We start from the raw sequence: 16,420 nt of genomic DNA on the forward strand, positions 1-16,420 counted from the left end.
GCCTGTGGACAGTGACCTAAGGAATCGAGAGTCAATTTCTCGACACCTGTCAGCTGCGGGGCTTAAAGGCTGGAGGGATCCAATAACCAGGAACCTGTGTTACTGATGGGCCTGGACTTTTATACTCAGTGTGTGTGCTGGCTTTATTTTTTTTTCAGAATCATTTTAACATTTAATGCTTCTCAATTAAAGTGATTTCCTGAAGTGGATGCCAAGCCTCGTTTCGAATGCGCATTAACCACTTTCCCTATCAGTAGTTAAAGGCACTGGGGGATTTAAACAGCAATCCACAAGTCTGTTCAGTCAAGGTTCGGCGGAATAAAGCAGATTATAAACAATAATATATGTCTTTCTCTTCTTTGTTTGGAAAGGTTCCAAACTCACAAACGCAGCTAAAGTGCTATAAACGTATCCAGGACTAAGCTTTGGGCCCCACAAATGTACTCGGTGCAAGCCTCTGGCCCTGGGGCGCCACTTTCTATCCTGTGTGTGTACTTTAAACGAGCCTTTTATTACACACAGTGTCCATCAACCGAACTTACCTTCTAAATATTAAAATGGAAACCAGGACGGCTCCCCAAGTGAGAGGGAAAATTAATCGCAGCTGCAGTGTGGGGGCTGCACTGGCTGCTGCAGCCCACGGAAAGCCACCTCCCTCTTCCTTCATGCCTTCCCAGTCCCCCACGCTAGGTTCACACGGTCATTTCCCCACGTACGAGGGACAGCCACACTGAGGGCCTAGGGTTCTGCCACGAGGCAAGTGCGGGTTACGGAGCAGCCTCTTGGACGGTTCCATCTGGTTTTTAACCTCAGTATTCTACTGCGAAGTTACAGTCATTCCTTCTGAGCACGGAGCCTGAATATGACAAGAAAGAGTCTGTCCTGGGCATGAAGGAGCCCGCTCCCTGTGGCCACGCGCTCTGGTTCCACTGCCAGAGGGAGGAACGGGGCCCCTGGGAGGGAGTCCTGCACGTGGGCTCTCAGGAAGAGAGGGTGACAAATGTAAAACAATGACGTTTCTTTTATCACTGTGCCGAGACAAAATGATACAATAAAACACAGGAAAGAAAATGTTGAAGAATTTATATATGAAAAGTAAAAATAGTAAGAAATGAAATGCGGCAAATGCCCAGTAACTATGGAGACCTATACAAAGCTCAAGCCATTAAGCCCCGCTTTTCACGGAGGACCACGATGACAGGAATATTTCAGGGATAAGTGAATAAAGATGAGGTTAAATAGCTTTCCCTGCTCAGTCCTTCAGTGTGATACCAATTAATGAGTGTATGCAAATTGACCCCAGCTGGTGCAAAATATATGTCAGGTGGTAAGTATAGCAAGGAAGCTTTTCCCTTCCGTCTGATACTCGCGATGCTTTGGCCCCAAACCTCTCTGAGAAGGAACTGAGACTGGTTACTGAAATAATTAAAGACACTCAAGGTAAAGCTGCAATTACGACCGTCATAATTTTTCACGTCACACGATTAGAGATTGCACTGAAGCCTTTTTACGTTTCAAGGAGAAAATCCAACATGCACACACGAAATCCACGAAAAGGCGTGACAAGGCACCTTGGAGTGTTTGGCTGCTGCTGTTTGCGCTTTAGCGCACCCTGAAAACAGGCACAGGGAAAACCTCTGGGCTTCGTGTGGCCAGGCTCGGTCATCACCCTGACTCTGAGAGAATAAGATCGTGTGAGGAAGTGTTGTCTGTATGAAAGTCTATACCCATTCCGAGTTTCAATTTGCTCATTTGTAAAATAGGGAAAATGCCAATTACTTCTACTTTTACAATTATTTTGAGGTTCAATTAAGATGCTGGTATACAGCCCTGGCTGGCGTGGCCCAGTGAGTTGAGTGCTGGCCTGTAAATGGAAGGGGTTGCCAGTTCGATTCCCAGTCAGGGCACAAGCCTGGGTTGCAGGCCAGGTCCCCAGCAGGGGTGCGTGAGAGGCAACTGATCCTCTTCCTCCCTTTCCCGGTCTCTAAAAGTAAATAAATAAAATCTTTAAAAAACAAGAATGCTGGTATATAAAGTCCTGTATAAAAGTAAGGTGTAATTACTGTCATGTCCTTGAAGATCAGATATACTGACTACAAGATACATTAGCTAAGAAAAAAAAGGCCATCAATTCAGTTACGACATACCATTGTTTGTAAAAGAACCAATTTAGGATACGTTAAGATCTGAAAAACAACGTGTGCCTTAGAATCGATCAGAGAAGTATGAGCTCTATTGCAGTATCTGACTGTGAACCCCACAGGAGCCGGAAGTTGAAGTTCATTCGAATACTTGAACTCAGAAATAGCCTGGCCACCGACCCCTGCTGCAGCCCCAGCTCAGCTCTGCTGTGGTCACATGCCGTGTTCATTAATCCTCGGGGAGACCGTACTGTACATGAAATAATTACCCATAGCCAAGTAGTTAAACCTGGCAGGAAGCTGAGAAATACCTATTTAATAGAAAGGTTCACTGGATTATAGCAACCTTTTAGCTGGGAAATGCTGAAACATTAAAAAGAGATATAATAGATACGCTTCCAGATATTATACTGTGGTTGTTACCCTTCTACCTGACAAGCATAAGAGAGAACAATACGTGGCCAGCTGGCTGACATCTCACATCTTTATTAGAGACACAGGTATAGTCGGTTTAAAATATTTAGATTTTTGTTAGCAACTTATGAATTTCTATGAGACATTTTGAGATGTCTCATGCAATATCTTGACATAACAGGAGCAACTCTGACGCTGCACGAGGGTGTGACAAGGGGTGACGGTGGCCTGGGACAGGCCCGCCATTCAGTGAGTGCCCCGGACTTCCCGCACAAGAAGAGCTTGGCCACCTCGCGGGAGCCTTGCGCCCCAACAGAAAGCGCTGGGATTCAGCAGCCCCGGCCCCAGTCATGGCTCCACTGCTGTTGGACGCCTGCACTAACCCATTTACGCCTCATCCTCATTTAAGTGGGCTTAATAGCATGTGCAGTGGCTGCTTTAGAGGCTACCGTGGAGGGGGAGATTAAAAAATGCTGAAAAAACATCCTGAAAAGTCAGAAAAGATAAACATACAAACAGGCATCACCAGGAAGTGACAGGATGCGCAGGTGGGCTCGGTTCTGTCCTGTAGCCGAATCAGAGGTCAGGGGCCAGTTCTCCGGTCGGTCCTCTTTAAAAATTTCCCAGTGTGGCGGTCAGTGATAAAACTACGTCTAGTGTTGGAACCTTAATCAACTGTTCAAGAAAAAGCACTTTCCCACTCGTTCACACAGCCATGGCAACACCCACGCACCACCTGGTAGGAGCACTTACACCATGGACATGGGGCCAGTCATCAAAATAATTATCTCGTTGACATTCGCTAACAGGGACCCAGACAAAAATTCTCAGTGGGACCCACAGACCCCTGGGGAGTCACAGATGAGCTCCAGGAGGTCTGCGAACTTCTCAAAATTCCACGCACAACACTGTGTTCTGGGGAAGAGCCCCAGTTTCTCGGCCAAAGGAATCCCCAAGAGTTAAGGATGCTGATTAGATTCAAGCAAGAGTTCTGAACAGCCAATCAGACACGGTTCTTTGCCTCCCCTTTGAGGTTTGTTTACACGATTCTCTCGTTTTCCCCATTTTTCACTAGTGTGCCCAAAGACTACTGGGAAGGCGGCCTCTTAGCTCGGCGGGTAGAGGGCAAAGGCCGTGCAAGTCACGGGTGAACACTCGGCACAGAAGGGGTCGTTAGTATTGTTCTGATCACAGTACCTTCAGGGCACGGAAAAGCAACACATTCACTGTCTCACTTTCTTAAAGGCATAGGAAAATGGGTCTAGGTGTGAGTTCGTGTGTAAACACACATCTTCAGAGGTGGCTGGGGGGTAAGACAGTAATGAATGTGGAACTGAGGATGAGGTAAGCGCAGAACAGCAACACGTCAACAGCGCAGAAAACGCAGGTGGTAAAGTATCCAACGGTGACTGCTCACAACTCTGACAAACGTCTTTCCTTGTTCACTGTCGAGCTGACGTTGTGAGTCCTCCAGCCCAACAGGTGTCCGGTTTGAGAACACAGTGGCGACTGCATTTTAAAAATAGTCATGTACACTGAAAAAAAAAAGGGGTGAGTGAATTCTAATCCCAGTTTTAAAAAAATGCTGAACGATTCAATTTCTTGTTGACTCATGACCAGAAATGAACCTTCAGAGAAAGGTTGTCTACGGTATTTTAAAATATTGATTTGCTCGAACATCGTTAGTTTGTCCAGAGAAGGAAAGTTCCGGAAGCAGAAGGAAACTTACAGTGCATCCAAATGCGTCTTTGTCTTGTCCTGCTGAACGTACAGAAATGCGATTCCCCCGCAACCGGAAGTTGGCTGGCTCTCTGCCCCGGTCCACTGGTGCCCTCTGCTTTGCGGGCACGACCGCAGCTCTTGGCAATGGGACTCCCCATCTGGCTGAGGTGAGAGGCACTATATAACAATTTAGTCATTGAAGGAGAATAAAAACAAACCAAGATCCGTTTTTTTCTGACACTTGGGAACGAAACCTCTCCCTAAGGCTCAGGGAGATAATCCAGATTGTTCTGTGACAACCAAGTTTTTCAAAATTCAGATACTGGTGACAGTGGAGATTTCCAGAAACCTATTTTAAAGCGCGGTTGAAAATGTTGATTATTTTTAGTGATAGCTTTGAGTGTAAATTTTAAACCTTCACAATAAAACTAATAAATACCGAGTTATAGACTTTGCTTAAGAACAATCTATACAGTTTTAGACGTGGCAGAATGTCCATAGACAAGGCTGCACAGCAACTGGTCTAAGAAACAGCACAATCAAATTACAAAGGAGAGATGCAAAAAGGGGTTCTTGATAGTTCCTTGCTCAGGTAACTACCCTGTAAATCTGAAATGAATAAACATTCTTTGATTTGTTAATACCCTAAAAATACACAAAGAATAGCTGACCCTTGAACAGCGCAGGGGTTGGGGGCACCAAGCCCTCTATGCATCAGAAACCAAGATGTAACCATTGCCTCCCCTAAAAACGTAACTCCTAAGAGTCTGCTGTTGACTGGGGACCTTTCCAATAACCTAAACGGCCACGTAACATGTCACTGGTGTGTTATATGTATTTTGTACTGGGTTCTTCCAACAAAATGAGCTGGAGAAAAGAAAATGTTGTAAGGAGGAGAAAACGCATTTATAGTATTCACTGAAAAATAATCTGCATGTGAGTGGACCTGCGTAGTTCAAACCCGTGGCGTTCAAGGGTCAGCCGCACTATTGGTAGAAAGCTGCATACAACGTCTTGGGCACTTTTACTGTAACTAGTGAACAGTGCTTCTTAAACACACTCAGGTAGTGTGGACCATGAGTGTTCAGCTAAACAGCAGGTTGCGATGTGGCTGGGTTGTGGGAAAAGCACAGAGAGCGACGAGAAAGCATGCTGGAAGGGCGGTACCACTTCAGCCTGTACTAACCCGCAGGTCACGTCCATAGACACTTCAACAAATGGAGAGTTTTGGGAATGGTGTGGCTTATGGCCCAGAAAACAGGAAGCTCGGTTAGAACAGTCCCACAGTAAGCGGCACCCCCGTGTCTCACTTCTGCGTGAGGGGCTTGTTTTCCGACAGGTGGGCTCAAGCTTCGGAAACTCCTGCCAGGGCCAGGGGCTCCACTAAGCAAGCTTACTGCTGATTACCTAACAGTGACACATTAGAAAAATTACTTCTAAGTGGCGATGTTTGCATCTCAACCTGTTTCTTATTTCACTTTTTTTCACATGACAGCTTGTCTCCTTTCTTTATACAGTAAGAAATGTCAAGAAATTCCCCAGATGGGGTTCTTGGGGCTTAAAGGAGAATTTTACGAGCCGGTTTCAAGGTGGGCATACTTGTCTGTCCATTCACAAAAACTGTGCTCAAATTGTCTATTCTTTTAGTAAGAAAACAGATGTTCTCCTGGTATCCAGAAATAACCCGAATCACACACCCAAGGACCGGGATATTATGGCTATTTCACATTAGACCCACAGAGGCTCAACAGTTCAGTCCAAGCTTGTCTACAAACTGCCACCACCGTGATGGGGACGTCACAGCCAATTAGGAGGGCCCTAGGAGAACTCCCTGCTGTGTGAGGGTGAGTGTAAGGTGTCCTGACCTTGCAGGGGACTCCAGACCCTGTGTTTCAATCCTACAGTGAGGTCACTAAGTCACTCTGAAATGCCCAAGGTTTCAAGGTTTTCTGTACATCTGGTTCTTCCTATGACTTCTGTACCCTGATGTGACAAAATTCTGCCTTTTCTTTTGCTTTCTTAACACCCCTCTTCTTCCTTATCCTCCCCAATTCTGTCTGCCAAGAGGTTGGACATTTTAGCTCCCTATGAGGACTCACGGTCCAAAATGCCACCAGATCACGTCATCCCCACTCCAGGATTTCAAGGAACTGCCCCCCATCATCAGTATAGAACTGTCAGTCATGTTTTGCTTCTCTAAGTTCCTTAAAAGGGCAGCCATGCTTAACGCTGTAAAATACGATGTGTCTCCTCCCCCGACCGCACTGATACATTTCACAGCACGCTCAGCAGAGCCGGATCGTATTACGCACGGTGCACACGTTCATCATCAAAGCTGCACTCGCGGGAATGCATGCAAGTGGAATGAACTGCTGAGACTTCAAAATGCCCGTTCCTCAGAACTGGTTTTATTAGCAGACGCACAGCAGAGATGGGTGGTAAAAGCAGCATGGGTTTCCCAGCTTTCTTTCGTCACCGATGCCCGGTGCTGTTGGATGGTACTTCCCAGTCCTTCTGTCTAAGCCTTGCCAGCCGCGTGCTGCTGTAGCACCAAAGACACGGCCTTGCATCCTGTCACCTCTTCTGGCAGGCAGCCGTCCTGGTCCCGCAGGGTGGGGTCAGCGCCGGACTGGAGCAGCAGCTCCACGATGTCCAAAAACTCACAGGCAGCAGCTGTGGGAAGCGGACGGATACGGAGACAAGGTTACTGGGAGACAAAGAGAGAGGAGACTTCGGCAGGAAAGGCGACCGGGCCTGTAACCAGAACTGTGCCAGCATGGTGGACTTGTGAGTGTCAGCCACAGGAGATGGTTTGTTGGTTGCCCAGAAGCAAGCAAGCAAGCAAGTGAAGAAACACACGTTTTAATGGTGAGGCTTCTGGATCCTATTCTTAATGGGAAGAACAAAAAGAATGTTTAAGTCTCTATTATACTGTGATCGGGATAATGTTTGCAACTATCCCAAAAGGCTAAAAATCTTGTCAATGTCAAAGAAAAATTATGTTTTGTTTTTGAAGAGGAGGTAAGTGGGTAACTAACTGACCTTTAAAATTCGTGCATGACAAAACAGAAGCTGGCCTAGGTATGAGACCATCCCTTCACACAATCTCCTTCCCCACCAAACACTACATGGCACCACCCACACAGGCACAGGAAGGGGACAAGGACCTGTAATACGAAGGCTGATGATGAAGATGGTGCAGCACTGCCCTAGGATGGACTAACGGACTGAAGGGCAGGAACACAGAGCCTTCCACTCCTGTGCACCCCAGGTCTGTGGGGGAGCAAAGCCCCATTAATTAGACAGTGCTGAGACATGTAGGCTAAAGGCAAAATGGGCATTTCCCACGAGATGAAACAGAAATGGCAATAAGCATGAAACGTGAGGAACATTAGTAACCAGGAAAATGAAAAGGAAAACCAGAAGACACCACTTCATAGCCAGTAGGTCGGTGAAATTAAAGCTCAGACAGTGCCAAGCCTCGAAGGGGACAGGGGCAGGGGACACTCCCCTTGAGTTGTGGGGGGTAGGGTGGCATGGGCACTTTGGACAGTCTGGTGTTACGCACTGACCCCAGACAAATGCACACCTCTGACCCAGCTCCTCTGCATCCAGCTGCACGCTCCGCAGGGACATCTGCAGGGGCTGGGGTCCACGGAGACGCCAGCGAGAACGCACACAGCAGCACTGCTCACAGCAGACGGCAGGCGGGCAGCACCGATGCCTGTTCAGCATTACAAGCAAACACCAGACACTGCTCACTGGCACAGTGAAACCCCACACAACACCGAAAACTAATGAACATGAGTTTACACCCAGAACATGATGGTGAAGGAAAAACCCCAACAGAGTATCACAGTGTGACTGCATTTAAACAAAAATTTAAAGGACAAAACTAAAGACCACTGTTCAGAGACACAAATATGCAGTGAAATGATCAGGGGAATTGTTAATATACAATTTGGGACAGTGCTAATTCGTGCGGCTGGGAGAGCATGGGAGGCTGTGTGATTGGAGAGGCACTCTCAGATACGGGCGCGGTTCTCTTTCTAGCTAGGTGGTGGGTACCTTTTTTTAAAACTACATTTTAAACTCTTCATACACATTTATCACTCTTTTGTGGTATGATACATTACACAACAGCAACAACAAAAGGCCAGATAAAAGGGAAGAAGGATAAGGAGCTTGATTCAATGAGTATTTTATTGAATGCACACTATATCAGTCCTATCGAGGATGCAGGTAAGATTTCTGCTCGGGGGAATTTATTATAAAACAGCTGGGAGAGTAATATGTAACTTGGCAACTCTACGACAAAGGAATGAGTAAGTGTTGTGGCAGACGCACACACGCGCACACCAGGCGAAGGCGCGGGAGGAGGAAGGTGAGGAATGGGAGAAACAGCACCAGTGGGTAGTACGGAGGCTGGGCTCTGAAGGACCCAACAGAACTGCAGGTGAACTGAGGAGGAAAGGCGCTGCACAGAGAGAAAGGGGCCAGGGGCACGGGGAGCCGAGAACTGGCTGCAGGCTCCCAGAAACAGTGGAGGGTCTAAAGCAGAGACAGAGGCTGGGTTTTTTAACCCCACTGCACAGGGGGCCTGCAAAGCCGCACTGAGGAGCCTGGCGTTAACGGGCTGGGCAGTGGCGAAACTTGGCTTCCGTGACAGGATGATCATTCTGTGCAGAGAGACCTGCGGGGCCGAGAAACCTGTGGCAGGAGGCCCATCAGGAGCTTGTGGTAGTTCTTTAGGGGCCCGAACTGGGCCAGTGTCAGCAGGAATGGAGAGAAGGGGCCAAAATTCAAGGAGTGGGACACAGCAACATACTTAAAAATGCGAACACTAAATTTAATAATAAATGAAGCTGATACAATGTCCTATTGCTAGACCCTTAAACATCTATTTATATTTGTAAATCTTTCTTTTGTTTTCTGGGACAAAAAATATTTTATTTCAAATATACTTACAGGTTTTTGAAAAGCTCATAGGCTTAAGGCCTGTACAGATGATAACGCTTACTGAATAAAATGGCTCGAGTACTTCCACACTTGATATGAAACCCAGAGCCATAAAGAAAATTACTGGTAAATCTGAACACACAGAAACTTAAAATCGATAAATTTGAACACACAGAAATGTAAAACAGCCATACCACTCACACAAGAATACTATACACAAGGGCGAACCACACTCTGGGAAACATTCACATATGTAAGCCAGACAAGCGCTAACACCTTTGATATTTAAAAAACACTTCACAAATCAACCCTGAGAACAATGGGGAAAGAGCTACAAGAACCAAAGATGACACGGACATTTCCAGTTGGGGGGACCACACAGGTGTTGGTGACGTTACTTCTAGAATAAGGAACCAGAAGAAGGAAGAACAGGAGTTTTCGGAGGGAAAAGAAACAGAAAATCACACGTAGGGGGAAGCAGACTCGGGTTGGGACTTGATAAACACACACAAACCAGGGCGTCCACACTGCTGTCTCTATTTTTGTCCTACGTGACTTTCTGAAGACATAGGTCCTGGTCTCAGGATTCTTAGCGCTTTTTCTGGATACTCTGTTAAATATATTACATGACCTAAGGTGGTCTCTCCCTTACCATGCCAGAGAGAGATGTTTGAAAATAACATACGGATTACTTAGAATTCCTAACGGTGTCCTTACTAATAGACACATTTATGTGGCTGGGAAATAGAAAACTTCAGAGGCAAAAATTGCTAATGCCAGTTATTAAATTTCCTCTTGTATTTTTTTACTACAATTTACATCCATCTACTTTGGATTGTGCCAATTAACACATAGTGTGAGCTCTGGGGATCCTCGCCTGGTGCTGCTGGGAAATACCAACAGTTTTGCCCACCATGTTCTTCTCTGCAGCACTCTGGGCCCGGGTGGCTGGCCTCACGGCCAGTGGGGAAGACATACGAGGAATCTGCGTAAGACAGCTGTGAAAATGGAGCTGGAGGAGCCTTATTTGTGCACAGAGATACTCCTGAGAACAGCCCCGATACTCCACTTGACTTCTCACCAGAAAACTGAGAGAATAGAAGCAATTGTAAAAAACTACCCAGAGGGGCGTGAAGCAGCAGCTGGGCTCCCAGTCCTGGATTCAGCCCCAGGACAGAATGGACGGCTGCCCATCTCTGCTGTGGACAAGGCTGCGGAAGTTTTACAGGTACCTCCAGTGAGAGTCTATGAAGTAGCAACTTTTTACACAATGTACAGTCGAAAGCCAGTTGGAAAGCACCACATTCAGGTCTGCACTACTGCACCTCGCACACTTCGAAACCACCGGAGGCCATTTGGGAAAAGCTTGGAATAAAGGCTGGGGAGGCTACACCTGACAAACTTTTCACTGTTACACAGGTGGAATGTTTCGGGGCCTGTGTAAATGCACCAATGGTTCAAATAAATGACAAATAACTACTCTGAGGATCTGACACCTAAGGACACTGAAGAAATTATTGATGAGCTCAAAGCTGGTGAAACTCCAAAACCTGGGCCAAGGAGTGGACACTTCTCTTGTGAACCATCTCAGGGTCTCACCTCTTTGAATGAACCACCCAAAGGACCTGGCTTCGGTGTGCAAGCAGGCCTCTATATTTGATTGTAAATATGTCACTTGAAAATAAAATATGAACCTTCTGTAAAACAAAACAAAACGAAACAAAACATCTAGCGTGAGATTCCCTGTCCCACCCACCCCCACTTTTTTCCTGGTTTATTGAATTCATGTTCACTCTTAAAAAAATGCTGAACTCTGACGGCTATATCTATTCATGTAACTACTGTTGCAACAGAAATATGGGGCGTGCCCATCACCCCCAAAAGTTCCCTCCCATCTCTCTGCAGTCGATCCTCCACCCGAGCCACAGTCCCTGGCAACCACTGATCTGATCTGATTTCTGTCCTTGCAGTTTTGCCTTCTCCAGAAATGGAAACCCTATGGCGGAGTCTTTTGTGTCTTGCTTCTCACTTAGTGTAATGCTTCTGAGATTCACCCACGTTGCTGCAAGTCCCTTTCTCTTTATTGTTGAGTGGTATTCTATTATACGGATGTGTGCAGGCACCTGGGTTGCTTCCAGTTTCTGACCGTTATGATGAGTAAGACCTGACGAACACTTGGACACATCTTTGTGTGGGTCTTTTCTGTTTTCATGTTTTGGGATAAACATCTAGGGGTGGGACTCTTGAGTCGTGTAGCAGGTGAATAACTAACTTTAAAGAAAAAGAACCGTATTTATTTTTTAGAGAGAGGGGAAGAGAGGGAGAAAGAGAGGGAGAGCACCATCAATGTGACAGAGACATTGACTGGGTACCTCTCAGATGTGCCCTGACGGAGGACCAAACCTGTGACCCAGGCATGTGCCCTGACCGGGAATAAAACTCATGACCTTTGCTTTGAGGAATGATGCCCAAGCAACTAAGCTACACTGGTCAGGACTAGTGATCTTTTAGAAGAGACTACCACACTTCCAAAGTTTGTATTCACACCAGCACATGTATGAATTCTTCCTGCTTTGACTGTGGGTAACTGAAACCACAGAGGGTGGAACTGGGGGGAGGGGGATGGTGCTGCGCATCAGAAATGGAAGCGGGACGTCGCTACAGATCTCATGGACACGGCGGGATGATAAAGAAAACTACAAATACCTCTGTGCCCACACGTGATATGACAGCCTAGGTGAGACGGACCAATTCCTTCAAAGACAACTTGCCGAAACTCGTATGAAAATACAACCTGAACAGGCCTGTATCTGTTAAAGAAGTGGCATGATGCTGTAATGACGGATGCATGCCATTTTACATGTGTCCACAGAATGTACAGGAGTGAACCATGATGTAAACTTTGGGTGATTACACTGTGTCACAATGTGATTAGGATACGTCAACGCAGGTTCATCAACTGTAATAGATGCACCGCTCTGGGGGGAATGTTGATAAGAAAGGAGTAGGAAATAGGAAAATACACACTGGTCTCTGCGCCCAGCTCCTGGCCCAGAGTCTGACAGCCCTGCAACATCCTCTGGGATAGGAGCACCGGGGGCACCTTTTGTTCTAATACCTGGTCCTTCCAGGTTATCTATCACGTTTCATCGACTGATACACCTATTCTTACACCACGATGTCTTGGTTTCTGTGACTTTATAGTAAGTCTTGACCAAAGGGTGGGCCCTCCAACTTTCTTCTTTTTCAAAGTTGGTGCAGCCATTCCGGGTACTTTGTTCTCCACATCACTTTTAGATTAGCTTGTAAATTGCTACAGAAAGTCCTCCTGGGAATTTTTTAGGGCCCCGTTGGGTATGCAGATCACTTTGAGGAGAATGAATAGTTTAAGAACATCGAGTCTTTTGATCTACAAACAACAGTGTCTTTCCCCATTTACTTCGATTTCCCCTGACTTCTCTCAGCAATATTTAGGAATTTTCAGCATACAATTGTGCATTTATTTTGATTTATTCCCAGGAATTTCAAATTTTTTGAGTCTGCTGTCAATGATATTTTTAAGAACTTAAAATTGGTTCACTACAAGCATAAAGAAAAACAATTGGCATTTGCATACTGACTTTGTAACTTTCAATTTCCAATTATTCATTAAGAGTGTACGGGAATACAGTTGATATTTATGTATTCATTTTTGTATCCTGCAAACCTGCTGATCTCACTTATTAATTCTAATAGTTTTTTTCTGAAACATAGATTCTTTGGGGTTTTCCATATAGGTGGTCACATCATCTGTGAAAAAGGAAGTTTTCTTTCTTCCCTTTAAATCTACATCTGTTTATCTCTTTCCTTTGTCCACTGCACTGGCTAGAACTTCTATACAAGGTCAGACCAAGGTGGACTAGTCAGGACAGCATTCGGCCGTTCACCGTTAAGAGTAATGTCAAGCTACCAACTTCCTCAGGTTGAGGAAGTTCCCTTCTATTCCTATTTTGCTGTGTGTGTATATGTATGTGTGTGTTTGGGTCATTTAGGGAGGCTGAATTTTTCCTCTGCTCTTTCTACACATGTGGAGATGACTGCATGTTCTGTTTGGGTTTTACTCTGTAGATGTGATGAAATACAATGACTTTCAATTGCTGAACCAACCTTGCATTCTTGGGATAAACACATTTGATTATGATTTATTACCTTTTTTGTACATTGCTGGGCTCAATTTGCTAACACTTTGTTGGAGATTTTTACATCTATATCCTTGGGAGATATTGGCTTGTAGCTTTCTTCTCATTTGGGGGTTCTCCCGGTTTTGGTGTTAGGGTGATGTCAGCCTCACAGACTGAATTGGGTGGTGCTGCCTCCTCTTTGATTTTCTGGAAGTTTGTGTGCAGGTTTGGTGTTATTTCTTCCTTAGACATTCAGTGGAATTCACCAAGGCAGCAATTACGTCCTAAAGATTTTGTTGTGAAAAAGTTTTAGCCACAATTTAGTTTCTTTCATAAATATAAGGCTATCCGGGTTATCTATTTCTTTTTGAGAGAGATACTCTGTGTTTCTCTTATCTAATTTATTTGCATAAAACTGTTCATAATATCAGTAGAATCTTTGTTTCTCTCTCTCTTTTTAATTGGCCTGGCTAGAGGTCTTTCAGTTTTATTGACCCTTTCAAAGGTTTTCAATGATTTCACAGATTGTCGCACTGATTTTTTTGTTTTCTATTTTAATAATTTCTGCTTTGGTCTTTATTATTTTATTCCTATGCTTATCCTGGGCTTCCTTTGCTTTTCTTTTTCTACCTTTCTTAAAGGTGGAACCTCAGGTCATCTATTTGAGACCTTTTTACTCTTTCCCAGTCAGAGCATCTAGTTCCCCTCCAAGCTCTGCTTTCAGCTGCACCCCACACATTCCGACAGGGTGTGTTCATTTTCACTTAGTTCAAAATATTTCCTAATTTCCCTGGGAATTTCCTCTTTGACCTATGAATTACTTAGAGATCTGTTTAAGTTTCTTACAATTGGGGATTTTTCTAGATCTGTGTCTGTTAGTAATTTCTAATTTAATTCTGAGGTGGTCACAGAGCAAACTTTGCATGATTTTTTTACACTTGTTGAAGTTTGTCTTCTCATCCAGAATATGATCTACTTTTATAAAGTATTCCAGGTGTACCTGGAATAAAGCTTATTCTATTCATTAGGTGAAATGGTCTCTGGATACCAACCAAGTCAAGTGGATGGACGGTGTTGCTCAAGTCTTTTATATCCGCGCCGACTCACTATCTACTTGCTCCATCAGTTACTGATTTGCTGCTTGACAGCGGGTGGTTTTTTCCTTGCACTTGTCCCCTAATGTCTGACTGAATGAAGAACACTGTAAGAGGACAGTGGAGGCTGAAGTGGTCCTGCTGATCAGCCCCAGAAAGTACGCCTCTTCTTCCGCGCCCTCAGCAGGGGTGTCGAGTCCACCTAGTGAGCAGTTGAACTGCGTCTGCGGGTTGTTGGTGCTGCAGGTTCGCATCAGTGCACCGCTCCTTTCAAATTCCTCCGCGTGTGGGCTGCCCCCGCCTTCCGCTTAGTGTGCAGCCCAGGGTGCCCAGCGCTCCTTCAGTGCTCCTGCTCCACCCGCAGCCTGCATGGTCCCTGCATGTCCCACAGAGGGAGTCTCTCTCTCCCCACTCTTGCTCTTGTCCCATCTCTAAGACTGCTGTTGCTTATTATTCAGGATGAAGCTCCTGATGGCAGTGGGGTGGGGTTCTCTGTCTGCTTGGGCTGGTCTCAGTCTCAGGCAGGCCCTCAGGGGCAGGGATTCCTCAGTGTTCTCGCACCCCCACCCCCAAACGTCAGCCCAACTCTGCCTTGTACGAGGGAGAACTGTCTTGGCCCTGAGAGAGGCTGCCGCCCTGCCCCAGCAGTGAGCGATCTCTGCTTTGTGCTGGTGCAGGGTTCAGAGCCAGGGGTTGCTTCCCTGTCCCTCCTTCACGGCAAACAGACTTTGCTTTTGTCCCTCCTCCAACAGCAGCGGCTGTCCGCCTGGGCCCAGGGACAGGAAGAGGAGAGAAACACTTTCTGCTTCCCCCCAGGGGTTTAAGGGTTTTGCTTCTGTGAATGAGAGTCCAGGGAAGTGGCCGGGTTTCGAGACTGCATACCACAGAGGGGCCCCTCTGTTCTCAGTTTCCCTCAGGGCGCCCACCTACTGGGAAGGAGCCCTGGAGGGAGGGCTCTTCTTGGCTCTGAATTATTATAAAATGTCATTCCAGTCACTTTAAGAATTTGTTCATTTTAGTGGTTTTCTTCTTATCTGTTTTATGGTGGCTGCTGCTTCTCCAGTTGCTCTGTTAAAGGTGAAAGGGTCTGTGTGCCTTGCAGGGGCTTGTCACTCTTTGGAACCGTTTTCTTCGCTGGATCTTGAGTGGAAACAGAACCCTCCTGGAGGCTGGGGTTCAGTGGTGAAGTAGGGCATCTCTGCTGGCACTCAGGGGGCGGTACAGGTGCTTCTCTGGCTCCTCTGTGGGTGCTGCCAGCTCAGGGCTCCCGGGCGACATGCTGTGACGTGGGCATAGAGCCAACAGCCCAAACCAGGGTGGGGTGAGTTATGAACTTAGGACAGCGTTGGTGAACCTTTATGTTTCCCATGCTGACAGATTCAGGCACCAAGTGCAAATCCATAATAGCACAAGGTCAGAGGTGACCCTAAGTGAACAGAGGTAGAGGCAGAAATTTTTGTGAACGAAAATCAGACCAAATTGGGAGCCCTACCTATCTCTTCCGGCGAGGTGTGGGATTCCTTAGAAGGCTACAAAAATTTAAGTGTTGAAATACTTGATGACCGAATGAATAGAGACTAGGTGCGAAGCAGAGAAAGGCAAAAATCGCCTGCCCCAATGCTGGGAGAAGGCTGGTGGGCAGAGATGGTGTCTCGGGGTAAGGCACAGACAGGGAGGAAGGCGAGGACTATGTATTTACCAAGGCCCGGGACTTGGCAGGAAGTGTTTAGAATCACAACATTCCATTGAGAATTTAAAATTATCTCCCAAAATAATATAATGAACCCAACGCCGTGAATCACTGTGTATACCAAATTGGATTCCAATGGAGACAGTTTCTTACAGAGCACAACAGAGTTAAAGGCGCACTGCCTAGTGTCAAGGAGCTGTGAGAAGTGGCTGTTTCCCCTGCACGGAACTAGCTACATGA

The 16,420-nt window shown here is 46.1% G+C and overlaps 1 protein-coding gene and 1 pseudogene across 1 annotated transcript in view; one reads left to right on the top strand and one right to left on the bottom strand.

The window, feature by feature from the left end:
- Positions 1-6,665: 6,665 nt before the first annotated feature.
- ACBD6 (acyl-CoA binding domain containing 6) overlaps positions 6,666-16,420 on the bottom strand; it is a 134,643-nt gene continuing 124,888 nt past the window's right edge. The window contains exon 8 of the mRNA XM_037034970.1: positions 6,666-6,950. Within this exon, the coding sequence (XP_036890865.1) occupies positions 6,796-6,950 (155 nt within the window). The 3' untranslated portion in view covers positions 6,666-6,795. The remainder of the gene's footprint in view (positions 6,951-16,420) is intronic.
- LOC118979070 (NADH dehydrogenase [ubiquinone] flavoprotein 2, mitochondrial-like) lies at positions 10,057-10,941 on the top strand (annotated as a pseudogene).

This window comes from Sturnira hondurensis, unplaced genomic scaffold (genome assembly GCF_014824575.4).
Source record: "Sturnira hondurensis isolate 20B ecotype Veracruz unplaced genomic scaffold, ASM1482457v3 Scaffold0022215, whole genome shotgun sequence".
NCBI classification, from domain to species: Eukaryota; Metazoa; Chordata; class Mammalia; order Chiroptera; family Phyllostomidae; genus Sturnira; species Sturnira hondurensis.